The sequence below is a fragment of the Phalacrocorax carbo genome, chromosome 17 (assembly GCF_963921805.1).
Source record: "Phalacrocorax carbo chromosome 17, bPhaCar2.1, whole genome shotgun sequence".
Taxonomy (NCBI): Eukaryota; Metazoa; Chordata; class Aves; order Suliformes; family Phalacrocoracidae; genus Phalacrocorax; species Phalacrocorax carbo.
In genome coordinates this window covers 5,700,341-5,717,694 of record NC_087529.1, presented here as the reverse complement: position 1 = coordinate 5,717,694, position 17,354 = coordinate 5,700,341, and the positions used below count along the sequence as shown (strand labels likewise).

General features: G+C 45.3%; 1 protein-coding gene across 1 annotated transcript; it reads left to right on the top strand.

The window, feature by feature from the left end:
- Positions 1 to 8,547: 8,547 nt before the first annotated feature.
- Positions 8,548 to 17,067, top strand: DDX52 (DExD-box helicase 52). The gene is made up of 15 exons (XM_064468087.1): positions 8,548 to 8,677; positions 8,856 to 9,096; positions 9,957 to 10,087; positions 10,278 to 10,463; positions 10,750 to 10,893; positions 11,562 to 11,673; positions 11,975 to 12,047; positions 12,200 to 12,403; positions 12,775 to 12,865; positions 13,394 to 13,516; positions 13,738 to 13,888; positions 14,276 to 14,351; positions 15,079 to 15,150; positions 15,780 to 15,872; positions 16,461 to 17,067. Exons 1-15 carry the CDS (start codon positions 8,591 to 8,593, stop codon positions 16,546 to 16,548), a joined length of 1,872 nt encoding a protein of 623 aa, XP_064324157.1. The 5' UTR covers positions 8,548 to 8,590; the 3' UTR covers positions 16,549 to 17,067.
- The last annotated feature ends 287 nt before the right edge of the window (positions 17,068 to 17,354 follow it).

Below are 17,354 nucleotides of genomic sequence, written 5' to 3'. Positions count from 1 at the left end.
GCACAGTTCGTTCCTCATCCTCTGCTAACTTTAGCAGCCGAGTGTTAAGCAAACCAATTAGGAGCTGAGCGCCAGACGAAGCCAAACCCCATCCATTTTGGGTTCTGAGCCTGCTTTAGCATGTGGGGGAGGTGGGACGGTGTGCTGCGGTCACTGTAAAGCTTCTGAAGGTCTTTGATTGCAAAGAGCCAACATAGCTGAGTGACTTGGAGCACATCAGTAGGAAAGGGTGGCCCTTCTGAAGATGCAGTGCAGGGCATTGGTTTAAATCACCTTCAAATGTGCCTGGTTTTGCTTTGGCAACCATTTTTTTTTATATAAGGTAAGTGTGGGCTGCTGTGGGAAAGGCTTTCAGTGCAGCAACCTGTTCCTCACCTTTATAGCTGGAGCAGGACACACCGATAAAAACCTTCCCAAAGAGTTTCTTTGTTTCTGTGATTTTTAGCTACCCCAGACAAAAACTAGAAGCACAAAGCTGGAAGAAGACAGGAGGCATGAAGGCTGCTTGGTCCCTTTTGTGCAGACTGGGAAGTGATGCCCTCTTTTAGCAAACCTTGGAGAGGAATGATGCAGGTTTTATTCTGAGATCCCCTTTGCACCTTCCTGCTCAGCAACTCCTTTTCAACACACCTGAGTGCCAGGCTGACCCCTTTTCAAATTCTGCTCTTAAATATTGCATTCCCACCAGTCAGCGTGGAAATTACTTGGGTTCTTTTACTTATGCCAAGTATCTTTTGCTCTGTGAGTGGCTCATGAAGCTAAATGGGCTAAGCTTTCCCCAGCTGATCCATATCCAGCATCAGGTTGAATTAGTCCTGCAGAGGAATGGATAATCCAGTGGGAAGGAGAGGGAAGAAAGAGGCACTAGATAACCTGCTGCATCTGAGCTGATGCTGCAAGGGGAGCAGTACTTTTTGGGACTTTATTTCTGCTGGCTTTAAGACAGACACAGACCAAGAGGCGTGGGGTTTGGGGTGTGAAAACGATGTGTAAACCACTGTTTTGGTGAGTGGTCTGATACCAGTGCTGCTCTCCAGAAAGCCCTGCAGAGAAGGTAAGTGAAAACCCTGGGGAAAGGAGACTCTGAGATGCAACCCCATCAGAGAGGGACCTGGAGAGGGAAGGTAGGGACTGAGCCAAAAGAAAACTGGCAAAAAAGGCATCCAAATGAAGACACTGATGGAAAAGATTGCTACCATGCAGCAAAGAGTGTGTGATAGAGCAAGCAGGATAAAGTCAGTAATATGAATAGAATGAACGATTAAGACCAGATGATAGTATTTACCCAAGAGGGGTGAATTTATGAAGCTGCCAAACAGCTCATTGTGTGCTGTTACCCATGCCTGGGTAGCAGAAGATGAGAAGGTAGAAATCACGACTGGTTGCTAGAGGATGCTGTGGATGCTACACATACCAACGTGTTAATGGGGAGAAAGGTTCCCCTGATTTGGATTTAACCTCTGGCTGAGGAAACCTTTCTGCCCAGGGAAGTACCACCCAAAACTGCTTCCCTGAGCAGCCTCTGCAGCAGCTGGCCTGGGACTGAGGCTGTCCCTGCCCAGACCTCACCTTGCACTGGAGAAGCATTGGGTGGAGTGTTTGCTCTCGCAGATGCACTGGCTGCCTCATTAAATTGTTGGAAAATAAGATGTGATGTTAAATGAGGCTTCTGGAAGATAATTTTTTTTCTCCCATTGCTGTTGGGCATGTTATATTTGTTGGTGATGCCGTTGTTATGGAGCAAAGAAACTAGCAGAAACATGACCATGTTAATTTATGACCGGTACAGTTTTACATTTTACATTTACAGGGTGAGTGATTATTTTACAGTTCAAAGTGTTCAAAAGGGAATTCCCTGCATGGGCTGCCACAAGGCTGCAGCCTCCCTCATAGCAGAGCACAGGGACACTGCTGCATTTAATTTGAAGTGCAGGTGTGGGTGCAAAGGAAAAATCCCTCAAATCCCAGCATGACGGAGGCCAGGGAGTAACACCCAAGGTCAGGGCTGTTATGGCTCTGCAAAATGCAAAGATCTGCTCTCTCCAGGGAGATATCGCTCAAAGCTCACTGTTTTTTGGTGCTCCTTCCCTGAGTGGGATGCACAGGCTGTGAGGCAGGGGAAGGGCATGGACAGGCATGAGGGGGCCCTGAGAGGTGCGATGCAGGAGGGCTGGGCAGGAGCGTGATCTCTCCAGAGGAGAGCGCAGCACAGTGATACCTGCCTGGGCAGGTAAATTCCACGCCCTGACTGCCTCCTGTTTGTGCTGCAGCACCGACAATGCTGCTGGCAAAGTCACTGGGTCAAAACCAGGTTAGCGCCTCCCTCGCTGCCTGCCCCAGAGCGGCGATAGGGCTTTAGCAGACCATGAGGATGAGCCTTCTTCGTGGGGCTGTGGCCATTTCCAGGGAGCAGGGCTCCTTGGTGCTTATCACCTCCATAATTGTGGGGAGGAACAGAGCCAGGAAAACCCCATCCAGGGCCAAACCTTGCACACCGGCCACCATCGCCAGTGCTCCAGTGCTGGCTGGGCTCTGGCCCTGCTGCAGCTAGTCCAGCACACATCGACCAGCATAGAGCATGCAGATTGCTAAGGAAGTCCCAGGTCATTTCTGTGGAGGAGCAGATGTCCTGCTGGCCGTGAAGGCAACGGCCTCTCCAGGGATACCAAAATACAGACAAACTATTTCAGCAACTTTAAAAATGTTGTTTGGCGCACACGTAAACTTAATGCGCAGTTGCACAACAGCACCCAGCTCCAAACCTGCGGTCTTTCCAGACTTGTTCTGCCAGTCCAACTAGATGGCCAGATCTGCTGGAAATTTCATCAGGAAAACCAGCAGCTGCGGTGTGGAGCTGTGCAGAGCCTTGGCTCTGCTGGGGCTCTGCTCCCCACCAGTGCAGCCTGCACCGTGCTCACCATTGCCCAGCGGTCCCAGCGCTTCCTTCCTGCGCGATGGGTCAAAAGGGAAAGCATTGTCAGTCCCCTGCGGACAGCAAACATGCTTTGCCCTTTGAAGCCTTTGAGTGGATTTGGTTGGGCTGGTGGCAGAGTTTGAGGAGTACACAGAGAGGAATGCAGAAAGTGCTTGTGTTGAGAGGCCGGGCTGTTTGCAGGTGTTGCCAGCTCCCCGCTGCGCTGCGGTCTGGCCACAGGAGCAGGTATTCGGTGCCAGAGGAGTCCCCACACCAGGCGGGTGGCAGCTTCAGGCAGTGTGTATTGATCCCATCTCCTGCTGACAAGAGGTTTCCATGATGTGTTAGCAGGAGGTCCTCACAGGTCTGAGAAAAGGTTTGATGGGGGAAAGATGTGAGTCATAGACGAGCAGCAGCAGAGAACAGCACTATAATGGTTTACCGTCCTAAACCAACACACTGTTGCACACTCAGTAGCCAGAGAGAACCTCACTCTCTGCCTGCTCCAGTGCATCTCTGGTTGCTCCTGCAGCTCCAGGTGCTGACCTCCACACCTGCTGCTGCACTGCCCCACACCGGCCTCCCACCAACAGCCAAGGGACCTGCAAATCTGGGGGCTCACCGATCAGCAAAGGTCTCAGGGAGTCTCGATATCCTGCTGTCCTCCTACCATGATAGGCCAATGCGAGCAGTGCTCTGCATCCCACGGTGGAGCAAGCAGGGATGCCACTCCAGCTGCAAGCACCAGCAGGTCCAGCCCTGCAGCCCTGCACACCCACCACAGCAGAGTCTGGCCAGAAAACCCTGTGAGCTGCTCCACACTGTTTGCTCTGCAAAGGTCCTTTGCAGGCAGATGCTCAAGTCACTCGCTTGCCTTCTCATTGCGAGTGCTGTGAGATTTCCCATGCAGATGAGATGGGCAAGACACTGCCCTGGGTCCCCTGAGGACAAACTACAGATGCTTCTTAGAAGAAGCCTGCGTGTGGTCAGGTTAAATATCTGGTGTGAATAGCCTGAGCCACAGACTGTATTACATGGGCCTGAGAGCTGCGCGAGCTACTCCTTGGTGCTCTGAGCCGATGATCCCAGAGGCAGAGCCCCATGGGAGGCTCCAAGGCTTGGCTGCTCGGCTGCTCAGCAGCGCAGGGAGCCTGGCTCCCCTTGGCGCTTGCAGGGTACACCTTCATTTAATCCTGAAGGGTAGTTTACCCCTGCTGCAGCTGGTGGAAGGCCAACAGGTCCTACAGCAGCACCAGGGCAAAGGAGCTGTACGTGCTGCCACAGGCCAGCAATAGGAGTGCTGTGGGGGCCACCAGAATCGGGAGGGGAGAGGTCTCTGCCCCCTGGACTTTATTTCTCTGACCCAGGGATAAAACTTAAAAGTCAAAAAACTCAAATGTGTACTGAAGAGTTGTTCCCTCCCAGTATGTGTGTAATACAGACCCATGCAAAACCTGAACCTCAGACATTTCACGTTATCGTCTAATTTCAGGAACTATGATTTTACTTTCATATTCAGCAAAATTAATTGTCCTGTCTGTAATTAATATGCTGCTCAAATGGATTCTTAATTATAGATAAATCACAAATCTACACACTCAACTGCTACGCTTTTCGAGTAATAAAAGAGATCATTTGTCTTCCTCAGATGAACAGAGACCAACTAGCACGCCATTTCCCCCTTTATGAAGAATTCATTTGCCTTAGAAAGAAAGTCTTTAAAAAAACATTGCAAGGATTTCTTGAATAGGGGATCAAAGCTCCCACACTGCTGGAAACCATTTTTGCTAAGTAAGATGTGGGTAAAGGGAAAAAAAGTAAAAGTTTTTTGGTAGTGGTTGGGATTACAACACCCTTGGGAGAGACAAGGACGTGGGGTCAAGAAGTTGTGACCAGGTTAGCAACACAGGGAACAGAAGGGAAGGACAAAGGAACAGAAAGTGGAAATGGACAGTTGAATGAGGAAGCATGTTTCTTTGCCGAAAGAGAATGGATTCTACATCAATTCATACTGAGCGCTAAAGGATGAGGGCCTGTTAATGGATTGGGGAACACAGCAGGGATCAGAGGTCATGAGTGCACTCAGCTAGGCTAATTGACTGTTATGTGCATATTAGTGATGATAATGTAGTAGGAGAGTGGGACGTGGGGAGCAGATATGCAAAAGTTCCACTGACAAGCGCTGTCCTGTAATTACTGTCTTATACCTGCTAAACAAATGAACACTCACACACACAAAAAAGATAGTGGTCTTAGCTGGCTTTCTTCAGGAGGGGAGCCCAGGGCTACAGGTAAGCATCTCTGACCTCATTGCGCATGTGATGAAATAAATCTGCTCATCAGATTTGCTTTGCAATCCTGAGTTTTTATTTCAGTCCTATATGTTGGGCACAGCCCAATGATCCAACCAATACATCTCACCTGGGCTGCTTCTACACCATTGCAGAGGTCTCCTGAGCACCCCTGTGGGATGGGGGCTGCTTCGGGGTCAGGAAGTGTACCCTGCTATTAACCACCTGCCTGTACCTGCTGGGGTCCCAGGGACTGTCTGCAGGAATAACAAATGAAGGGGGAAAACCGTACAACCAGGGCTCTCCCCCACGCCCCAGTCCAGTCCACAGGCATCCTGCCAACAGCTCCAGGCAGAACAAGGCTAACGCTTACCCTCCTCTGCTATAATTTTACACCAGCTCTGGTGTGTCAGAAGCACTGTGTTCCCTGGCACGTACAAGCAGGTGCAGGGGGTTTATTATGAAGCCCACAAGCTGGTCCAATAAATATGGCATTCAACCCACCTGAGTGTGGCTGTGGCCAGGGGGCTGTTGATGCCCCCCTTAGCTGGCACAGGCAGCTGTCTCCTGTTGTTTGCTGCAGCGCAGATGGAGTGAGAACTCTCTGGCAGGAGGCACTTTGCTTTCTCTTTACTGGTTTGGATCAATCATAGGGAACAAGGCAAGTCATCCTTTGCCTTGTGGGGTTTCTACAGCGTGCACCTGAGAGGGGTCCTTCTCTGGGAGGCTTTATGTCACCTTGCTCAGCAAAGCACAAGCAACACAGAAAAAGACTGAAATCAGCTCCAGCCAATCCAGATACGGGATCAGTTTTGGAGGTCAAGTGCAGTTTTGAGCTGACTTTTGTGGAATCAAGATCCAGCCCGGCAAGCACTGCTAATAAAATGGGATTGCCCAGGTTACATCAGGCTGCTGGGGCATTAATCACTGCGTCCACGGCAGGGTTTTGCAGAACGGCCTGTGCTCCCTCACCACACGCACTCTGCAAAGGCCTCACTGGTCATCTGGTGTCAGCGCTGACTTGGCAATTAGCACCAAGTAATTGATAGAGCAGCACCGGGGAGATAAAGCTAAACCCGACACCATGACAAGAGCAGTTTTGCTTTGCATTAAATTAAGTTGCTCCATTTTTATATTTCACCAACTTCTCCCTTTCACCCCAACACAGAACAGACTCCCTTGCAGCCCAGCTCCTGGTGCTGGACCCTCCGACCACTCCAGGGCAGATCGACCTCTGCGTAAGGCAGCTCAGCCCCTGTGGCTGCACCTGCTGGAAGATGGGAGCATACTGCTGGGGGCTGCTCCTGCTGGAGGGTCCCTCACGCCTGGTGCACGGCTTTCCGCCCACCTGGCACCTGGCGCTGCTGCCTCGGGAGCAGAGTTTCTTACTCCGACCACAAAGGGATTTCCCAGTCAACTGATGAAGAGAATATTTCCCATTTCCTCACTCTTGAATCTGCTGACAGCATCTCTTGGTGAGTGATGGATATTGGAGATGATTTATAGTTCTTTGTTACACAAATGCCCCCACATTCTTCCCTGTCCTCTCACAGCAACCGTTAGTCACTTTACGCAGTGGAAAAGCAGAAGCCTGAGCCTGGGAACAGCCTGAAGGATGCGGCATCAAGTCTCGCCTGTGCTAGCTTTATTCACCGTAAATACGCCATTGGCAATGGCTCAGCTCGGGGACACAAACAAGGGAAGTGTAAGCATCATGGTACTCTGCACCCACCCAGGTCTCCATGTGGCTGCTTCTACCCATCTGCTGGGAAGTCAAAAGGTTGGCAAAGAAAAAGCACAATAAATCAGGCAGATAGGGGCTGTGGGGAGGATTGCGTTTATGCAATTTTTCATCTCAAAGTTTGTAATTAAAGAAGTGAACGTTAGAGGAGGAACAGCCATTGCCTGTATCTCTCAGGGCTCTCGGACTTTGGCAGTGTAAACGTTTAGCCCTTGAGACTTTTATTACATAAAATAGTTTTTGTAATGCTGTTGTTGCTTAATTGGATTTCTGTTTGTTTTACTTCAAGAACACCAGGAAAAATATCTGTATTGTTTGATCTGATACAGACTACCAGGAGATTTACCTGTACTATTGGGTCTCACAGTTTATCATAACGAATAAATACATGAATTAAATAAAGTCTGATCTTAATCTATGCAAAGTTTCTTGATTGCCCTGAGGAGCTGAGCCAGTTGCTCAGTTGCTCCTGCCATTGCCTCTAGCATTTCTTTCTTCAAGCACCGTTGTGAGGCCGGATTGTATCAGTGGAAATCAAGGATTAAACAAATTAACTGGGCACATTCCTGACTTTAATTTAGGTGTCACTGGGACTGCTAACTGGCTTCACGTCAAACGCATGCTGAAATGCTGTCAAAGTGCATCTTAAAATCAGGAGGGTAGTGCAGGATTGAGCCCTAAGTATTTTTTAACAAAATAGGTTTGAATCACACCAAGTGAGAACATTCCTCTTCTTTCACAGGGAAAGGCAGAGCCACTTGTTGCAGATCACAAAGAGACTTCCCCATCAGTCCACTAAGAGAATATAAAACAAGGGATGATTCAGGCAATAAGAAGTGCTAATAAGCCATGGTTTTGCCTCCTCAGAAATATGGTGGACCTAAGTTTACATCTCTAAGAGGCAGAGTGGTTGTGCCCAGCGGGGCTGATAATCTCTACTTGCTGGTGCTGTGATGGATAGAAGAGAGGTCAGTCCTTTGAGACCAGCTAATGATACTGTAAATCACCAAAGCCCAGACATGTGCGAACAAAAACTTCCCACAAAAGCTTTTGTCCTCTTATTCAGCTGAGCCCTTCCTTAAAAATAGCTGAAGCAGTCCGCACAATTAACTTGCCATCAGGAATACACAAAAGGACAAAATGCTGCCATCGGCCTATAAAGATGTAGAACAGTTTTATAGCTCGTATGCTGGATTCGATATTTCTCATTTGTGTAGACTTCACTCAGATGATTAAAATTTTTTTAGAAAAAGGGAATAAAGCATCAACAAACACCACCCTGCTGGGGCCCCTCCCGTACAGCCCCATTGGGGGTCTGGAAGGGGCCGGAAGGGAGGGACCCCCAGCCACACTGCTGGCACGGGGCCCCCCGGGGCTGCGGCCGGCCTCTGCAGCAGGGAAGGGGTGGCTGCTTTCCGCCCTCGGGATGTGGGGATGGCTTTTCCCAGTGCCCCGGCCCGGTGCGGCCTAGAGAGGAGCGCGGCTAGGCCGAGCCTAACCACGCCGTTACCATGGCAACACGGCGCCATGACACCACCCCCCCCCGCGGGGTGGTTGCTACGATACCCAGCCAGGCACGTGCTCGGGCGCGGTCCCGGAAGTGCTCGGTACTTCCGGGGCAGCCTTGAGCGGGTGTACGGCGACATGGAGGCGCAGGAGCTGTTTCGGCGCTTGGGCGCCGGTGCTCGCTTTGATGTCCGGCGGTTCGGGCACGATGCGCGGCGCTTCGGGGTGCGGCGCCACCGGAGGGAGGCTGGGGATGGGTCTGGGCCCCGTCCCTCCCGTGAGGCGGGCGCCAGGGCCCCGTCCCTCCCGTGAGGAGGGCCCCCAGGCCTATCAGCTGTAGCGCTCGGGGAGGCGCTGGGGCCTGGCCACGGCGTCTCATCGCTTTCCCTCCTCTCTTCCCCAGGTGATAAAGGAGAGCGGCGGCAGAGTTTCGCTGGAGAGCCTCGACTTCTTCAGGCGCAAGGAGGGCGCCTCTCTGGGGTCTGCGGAGGAGGGCAGGGGGCTTGCTGCGGCTGGAGAGGAGGGAAGGGGTAGAGACCAGCAGAAGGAGGATGGAGCAGGGAATAACGACGGAGAGACGACAGGAAAGAGAAAAAGAACTGCAGAAAGCAGTGAACGGAAAAGAAAAAAGAAAAAGACACGAGGTATTTATATAGAACCCGAAGGAATGGGAGGAAAATGTGCCAGGGGAGGTTTAGGTTGCATATTAGGAAAAGTTTCTTCCCCCAGAGGGTGGTGGAGCACTGGAATAGGCTCCCCAGGGAAGCAGTCATGGTGCCAAGCCTGGTGACATTCAAGAATATCCCTCAGAGACATAGTGTGAATTTGGGGCTGTCCTGTGCAGGGACAGGAGTTGGACTTCATGATCCTCAGGGGTCCCTTCCAACTCAGGACATTCTATGATTCTATAGATTTATGTGTCCCAGAAGAATGCTCTGCTGTATTTTGTGCTTCTTATTTGTTTCAGTGTACTTTACATCCACAGGTACTGTAGGTCATTTTTGCCAGAAAAAAAAAAAAAGGGGGTTCTGGGTTCTTTGGCTGGCCTGTGTCAGAGCTGATAAAATAATTGGGCCAAGATTATCATAGAATCACAGAAGGGTTTGGGTTGGAAGGGACCTTTAGAAGCTATCTAGTCCAACCCCCTTGCAGTGAGCAGGGATAGCTTCAACTAGACGAGGTTGCTCAGAGCCCTGTCCAACCTGACCTGGAATGTTTCCAGGGATGAGGCCACCACAGCCTCTCTGGGCAACCTGTGCCAGTGTTTCACCACCCTCATTGTAAAAAATTTCTTCCTATATCAAGTCTAAATCTACCCTCCTTTAGTTTAAAGCCATTACCCCTTGACTTAGTGTTAAGGCATGAGAATGTGATTGCCATCCTTCTGGAGTCTTCATTAATTGTAGTGAAAATGAGAGAAAAAAGGTTTTGAGATGACCTTTTTCACCAAATAATTTTTGATTGAATTTTATTAATGGAAATTTCAATTTTTTGAAACTAACAGGAGCGGCATCAATGCCAGAGTTGTTGGAAAGTAATGGAATAAAGTGGATGTCCTCTCTGGAAGCAAAATTCGAAGATACAAAAGACAAAAAACCTACTGCTGAAAAACTTGAACGCTTGAGAAGAGAAAAGGTGGGACCACAGAATTCTAATGTAGCAACTTGGTTTCTGTGGGGGTTTTGTCTGAAAATTGAGGTTCATTTATGGTAATTCCTCTTGGGAGGAGGGTGACTGAGTATGGGGAAAATAACCATAAGATGAATCCATATATGTTTAGTTTTATGCTGTCGAAGAAAGAAAGAGTTAATCTCTTGCCTTTTAGATAAACCGCTTCAGAAATCAACACAAGATCAATGTTCAAGGAACAGATCTTCCTGACCCAATTGCCACGTTCGATCAGCTTCAAAAGGAATACAAAATCCACCCTAAAATCATGGAGAATATTCAAGCTGCTGGCTTCCAGGTCCCAACACCAATCCAGATGCAGGCTATTCCTGTCATGCTTCATGTAAGTTTTCTGGTACTGCATTTTGTTACAGGGAGTATGGCAAAATGTGGAGAGCCGCCTCTTTTTAGGGTCACGGCAGGGGTTAGCTGCACAGCTTTAGAGAGATATCAGTTGCATTAGAGTTCAAAATTAGCCATTAAAATATTCTTGATCTGTGCTTTTACTCATGTATTTTGAGTTAGTTTGGCATTAATATTTATGTGAATGTGATTTTTGGCGGGGAGGTTTTCCTCTTTTTTTTTTTTTTTTCTAGTAAAGGGTAACACCCATCTTGTTTTTCTTACAGGGTCGGGAACTTCTAGCTTCAGCTCCTACTGGGTCTGGAAAAACACTGGCATTTTGTATTCCTCTCTTGGCACATCTGAAACAACCTAGGAACAAAGGATTCAGAGCACTGATCATATCACCCACCCGAGAACTCGCTAGCCAGGTGTGTGTTGAGGGGAACACGGTTGTTGTCATATTGATATACTTCACAGTATTCACTCTGAGTCAGTAAAATAGCAGCTTAGTAAATATTTTTTTCCATTATTACCCTCAGATAATCAGAAAAAGCTAATTTAAATGTCTTTTGTCTTCTATGAAATAGCTACATATCTAGCATCTCAGTCTAATTGGTGATTGGTTTAGAGGCTCAAGATTTTTTGATCATACTTTTAAAACTGCCCAATGCTTAAGTGCTCTGAATATCTACCTTCATATCTGAGACTGCTACAAGAGATTTATGTTTGTCCCAAACACAGAATTTCAACTAATAACTTTATACAGAAGCTTTGTTATTAAACTGAAATAAAACCCACAACTTTAGGCACAGTTCCTTTCTTTTTTTTTTTTTTTCAATTGAAATAGGAGAAGGGGCTTATGGGAGCTGCGTAGTTAGAGTCAAAATACGGTAGTCAGACCTGAGAGAGCTTTAAAGTCAACAATATGCATCAGAAAGCTGCATTTTGTTATGCTAAGAAGACTACACAGCTTTCTCTTTATGCTGAAGTCGGAGTGATGTTTGAAAATGTAACTTTGGGATTGCCTGCAGTTTTTCTGGTCAGAAAAGCTGATAAGATTGGTTTGAAAATTTAACCTCTGTTCCTGCCTTTTCAGACTCATCGGGAGCTGGTCAAGTTGGCTGAGGGGACAGGCTTCAGAATACATATGATCCACAAGGCTGCTGAAGCAGCAAAGAAGTTTGGGCCCAAGTCTTCTAAGAAATTTGGTAATTGCTTTAACTACTTGAAGTGCTTCTGAAAATTTAAAAAATGTCACTGACTTCTCTCTTCTGACCTGTGTGGTTTTAGAGAGATTGGCTAATACCACTCAAGATGTGCAATCTATTGCTCAACACTAAAAAAGTAGCTGGCATGGAAGAAATAGGAAGTAAGCCTGACAGTGGACCCTGTTAAATTGTACCTCTGGCAGGTTTGATTGGAATTAGTCTTTCTCAGGGCTCTGTTAGACTGGCTTATTTTGTGTCTTTTTTTAATGTTTTGCTTTTTTGTTTTTCCTTTCCCTTACAGATATACTAGTTACTACTCCAAACAGACTCATTTATTTGCTGAAACAAGATCCTCCAGCAATAGACTTGACCAGGTACCGAGAGTCTTTATCAAATCTGGCTTTGCTGCTGGCTTTGCCACTGAAAAGCGGATGTGTGTGTAGTCCTCACGTTTGTGATGGTCTGTTAGAACCTTTACCTTCTCCACAAGGGACTCTTACTGAAAAGAAAACCTCTCTGTTCCTAGTGTGGAGTGGTTGGTGGTGGATGAGTCAGACAAACTGTTTGAAGATGGGAAGTCGGGGTTCCGAGATCAGCTGGCCTCCATCTTCCTGGCATGCACGTCCCACTTGGTGAGAAGAGCCATGTTCAGCGCAACCTTTGCACATGATGTAGAGGAGTGGTGTAAACTCAACCTTGACAGTGTCGTTCTGGTGTCTGTTGGAGCAAGGTAGGTGTGCGGTTGTACTCTGACTCTAGTGGTTTTTTATTTCTTGGGCAAATTATTTGCTTGCTTTGCATCATCAGTCTGGTTGGTTGTATGTCTCTGTTGTTAGTCTTAGTACTGCAGGATGTTTTGCCTCCAGGAAAAAATAGTGTAGACATACAGATCTTTCTCACATACTGGGGAAAGTGTTGTTTTCTTTTACCCATTACTTTATCATCAAATAAACATTAATCTTAGAAATGTGTACTGGTGAAATAAATTTGTTGTGCAGTATTTCTCATTCACCAGGTAATATTTTATGGGTTTTAGTGTTTATAAATAAACTCCATTTATAAATAAATGGTAGCACACATCTGTTGGATTTCTGGTTTCAGAAACTCTGCAGCAGAGACAGTAGAACAAGAGCTGTTGTTTGTTGGATCTGAGACAGGAAAACTGACGGCAATGAGAGAGCTTATTAAAAAGGTATTTTTGAGAGATTGAGTACATTCTGCTTACTTCTGAACTGAGCTGCGTGTTCTGTCAGAGACTCATAATTTCTTAGGGCAAAGACTTCTCTGAGACACCTTGAACCATTGTTCAAATCTGTTGTACAAGAGGAAGAATAAGTACCCTACCTATGAATGAAAGCAGTGTTCCCCGTTCTTGGTTATATATTTCAGTCTTGCTTAGGAACAGTTTCTAGTAACAGCTTGTTTAATTGGCAGTGTGAGTGGGTTCTTTACATTGGGCTTCTCACCGGGTGGGGAAAAAAAATTCAGTTTGTTTCTGTGGATTAAAATGCAGCCTGATGCTTAAGTTAGGAGCCATCCCATCAAAGGCAGTGGAGCTGAACTTGATTAGTTCTGACTCCCAAAGATTTTGCTAGTCAAAAAAATCATCCTCTGAGGTGTAAAATACTGGGGTTTGTTAAGTCTCTTTAGTAGCTCAGTGTCTGCAACCAATAATGGTAGGAAAAGGACGTGAACCTTAGACAAGCTTATTCTTTTGCAGGGTTTTGCTCCTCCAGTCCTTGTTTTTGTACAGTCTATTGAGAGGGCTAAAGAGCTTTTCCATGAACTTATTTATGAAGGCATCAATGTGGATGTCATCCATGCGGACAAAACTCAGCAACAGGTAGGAGGATATAATTTCTTCTCAAGAAACACTTTACAGTGCTCTTGCTTTTTACCTTTCTTTCTAATGTAACTTCAGGTAACTTTGACAGTAAATTACTCCAGGTTTTTGTTTAGAGGTTTAGTTTTATTTATTAACATAACTTTCAGGAAACAAGTTCACTTCCTTTCTCAGATTGCTAATTAGGCTGTTTCATGTACCTCTTTTTTTTCTTTTCCTAGAGAGATAATGTAGTACACAGTTTCAGAGCTGGAAAGATCTGGGTGCTCATCTGCTCAGCCTTACTAGCTCGAGGGATTGACTTCAAAGGAGTGAATATGGTCATTAACTATGATTTGCCAACAAGTGCAGTGGAATACATCCACAGGATAGGTGAGTGATTGTTACAAATTATGTTCTTTTTCTCATTTCCTAGATCTTTAATGTAGATGCTCTTGTGCATGAGGAAAATTCCTGAAACCAAGCCTTCTCTGTTACTGCAGCACTAGCTTCTACTTTGCTTGAGCCAGTTTATATCTGGGTTCAACTTTCAGTAAAACTGCATTACTTTTTGCCAGTTTAATATTTACATGCTTCAGACATGGCTGTGCTTTCATTCAGTAGGAACAGTCTTTGGGGAACAGCTGCTTGGTAGTATGCCTAGTATACTAACACACATCAGGAGGCTGGGGCTGTGATATATGGGGCTGTGCGAGGAATAGAATAGAGGGAGATATTTACAGTAAAGTCTCTACTCTTTGCAAAATTTGTGTTTGACAGGTCGTACTGGAAGAGCAGGGCACAAAGGAAAAGCAGTCACTTTCTTTACAGAAGATGATAAACCTTTGTTACGGAGGTAAATTGGAAACCTGGTGTAGCAAAAATGGTTTTCTATGGCTTGTATAGTGTAGTGCTGAACCGTATGGTTGTGTCAATGTTAAGGTTTTGGGGTTTTTTTAATGTTTGTTTGGGGTTTTTTTAAGCCTTTCGCTGATGCAGCAAGAGAGAAACTAGCGTCCTTTTACTTCTTTCAGTCATGTTACCAGTAATGACAACATGATGGCTTACTTGGTAGCACCTTTCAGTGAAACTCAGTTATTCTAACATAAACCTCGTTGAAGGGGAGGTTCAACAGTCTTTACAACTAACTTTGCTCTTGTTCTGGTTTTCCTGAATCATTGGCCAGGTAGAAAGTATGACTACCTCATGCTGTGCTTTAGATTTATTTTTTTAATCCAGTTAACTTGCTTGTGTCCAAAATAACTTGGCATGATTCTCTGTTTTGGCTTATTGATTTTATTTCATCTCCTTGAAGACTGTACTTGCCTAGAGTTTCAGTTTGTTCAAACTGTCCAAATGGAGTCATTGGTTTCATTTAAGCCTTTTGTGTCTTTGTTTCTTCCTCGCCTTACTTCAAACTTGCTTTTGTGTCTTTATTTCTTGCTTTAAAAAAAACACAACAAAACAGAAGACCAACAACAAAACAGCTAGTTCTTAGGGACTGCTGTCTTCCACCAAAGAAACTTATCTATCGTCCAGGCACTCGCTGCTGGAATTAATCTCTTCCCTCCTCTCCTTTCCAGTATAGCCAATGTTATTCAGCGAGCTGGCTGTCCTGTGCCAGACTACATAAAACACTTTCCCAAACTGCAAAGGTATGTTTGTTTGAACTTTACCAGTTTGTCTCCCGTTTTAGAAGCCTGCAGGAGTGGTGCTGGGGTGTAAAAGGGCTACAGAAGATCTAGTTGTTTGCAATATAGTTGCAGTTGAGCTGCAAAAGAATTTTAGACAGGGCGGTTGTGGCAGTTTTTTTACCCAGACAAAAATGGAAACAAAAAGAATTATTGACTTACCATTTTCCTGGAGTTAACCGTTCTTTGAGTTCCCTGAAATCTGCTTTAGACTTCCTAGGCCCATACTCATTAATTGGGCTTCTGATACATGAAAGAAAGTCCTTTACTCGTATGAGTTACCTTTAGAAAAATTGGTGTAGGGGTGTTTGTATATAGATAAATATTTTTTAAATTAGTGCTTCTTTTCATGCTTTTTTGTAACTTCTAGTTATCCTTTTATATATCTATTAGAAGCATATATTTAAAAAGTTTGAATGTCTTGGAGTTAACATGGCTGAACTCATCTTGGAATAAACAACACTGAAAATATATTCAGATGCATAAATCCCTAACAACCAATAAAGGCTTTCATTATCTGTTTTATTTACTTTGGATATTAATTTTTGCCCTTTAAAGTAATTTAATCCTTCTTTGCTAAATGTCGTTCTCAGCAAACAAAAGAAGAAATTCATTAAGAAACCACTGTCAAGAGAATCCATTTGTACCACCCCTCAGTGCTTGTTAAAAAAAGCCAAAAGAAAAATGTAAGTAGCTTGTTTGGGGTTTTTTTTGTGTTTTTTTTTTTGTTTTGTTTTTTTTTTTCCAAGAGGAGGTAAGAGGTGCTGTTCAGCCAGAACAGGCCCAGCAAGCTTCCTCCAAAATAACTGATAACTTACTTGGATGGACCACCCAGTCATAAGGATTTTAGTGATGGTGACGTTTTAGTGCTAATATCTGTCTACTGGAAGTTGGATTAATGCCATCAGTTGGCCTTACATGCTGCCATGTATCAGGTGATAGCAAGCTGAGTTTAAACCACTGCCCTTAAAGCCAGACAGAACCTATCTGCTTCCCTTCTGGCAAAGGGATGGCTTTGATTTTTAACTCATGGAGTATTAATACAAGAAGCAGATCTTAAGTTGTAATGACTGGAGCTCACAGAAGATTGACATGTAGCAGTTTGGTATAGCAGAAGTGGTCATAAAGAATACCATTACCCACATTTCAGAGTGTTCTGACTGAAGGATTTATGTTCAGCTCTACAAATGACTAATGTCTGTGTCACTGCTATATACCTCTTTTTTTATATATATAATGTTCAGGTGTCTTGGTCTCCACTGTGTTTCTTGTAGGAAAGCGACAAAGGAAAATATTAAGGAAAAAAAGAAAGTTAAAGAAGATAAAAGTGGCAGTAAATTACAGACTGTTTCAAAAACCTGAATAGCAACAGACTGCTCGTGAGGTGGGGCTGACGCCTCTGTCCATACTGAAGAACAGAAGAATGGAGATATAGCAGCAAAGGGGAAGGGAGAGAAGTGTGTTTCCTTCTGGGTGAGGATGGATGTTTACATGCAAGAAAGTCTCTACTAAAATATCAGTAGAGGATTCCTGAATGCTTCTTATAGAAGCTGTAGAGTGTGCTCTTGCAGTAAATGCCTTGTGTTTCTGAACAGTAGTTCAAAAATAGCATCTGTCTGTGTTACTATCACACAGGTTTTTTTATTACTACTTGGAAATACTGTCAGTTCTGTGTTCAGATTGTCCCTAACATGTTTGTCAGACTTCCAGAAGGTGCAGTGGCAGAATAACACAAACCTTCCTGTTAAGCTTGATAAATGCAGCTGTCAAAGACTTCCTGGATGCTTTAAAAACAAACCAAACCCCCTTGTCTTGTACGCAAAAGTAAAGCCTTGTTCCACCTATGTTTTTACATCTATAAAGTAATTTTGAAATAACTAATACTTTACGTGTCCTTAAACTCTAATAATTCTGTACTGTTTCATATTTAAATCCCAAAACAGACTCAACAAGGTCATAAAAGATTCAATACAGGTACCTGTCTGTCTATACAGCCTTGGCAGGACAAGTCTGCAGGCATTATTCCATACCTATTACACAAAAAGGCCAGGCTCCTCACATTTTCCACCACTTCAGTTGCTATCTGTGTTCAGTCCACTGTTGTGTCAGAATTCTGGTAATGCAGGAACGGCTTCTCCTTTGCAATTCTAATCCTTCTTTAATCAAGC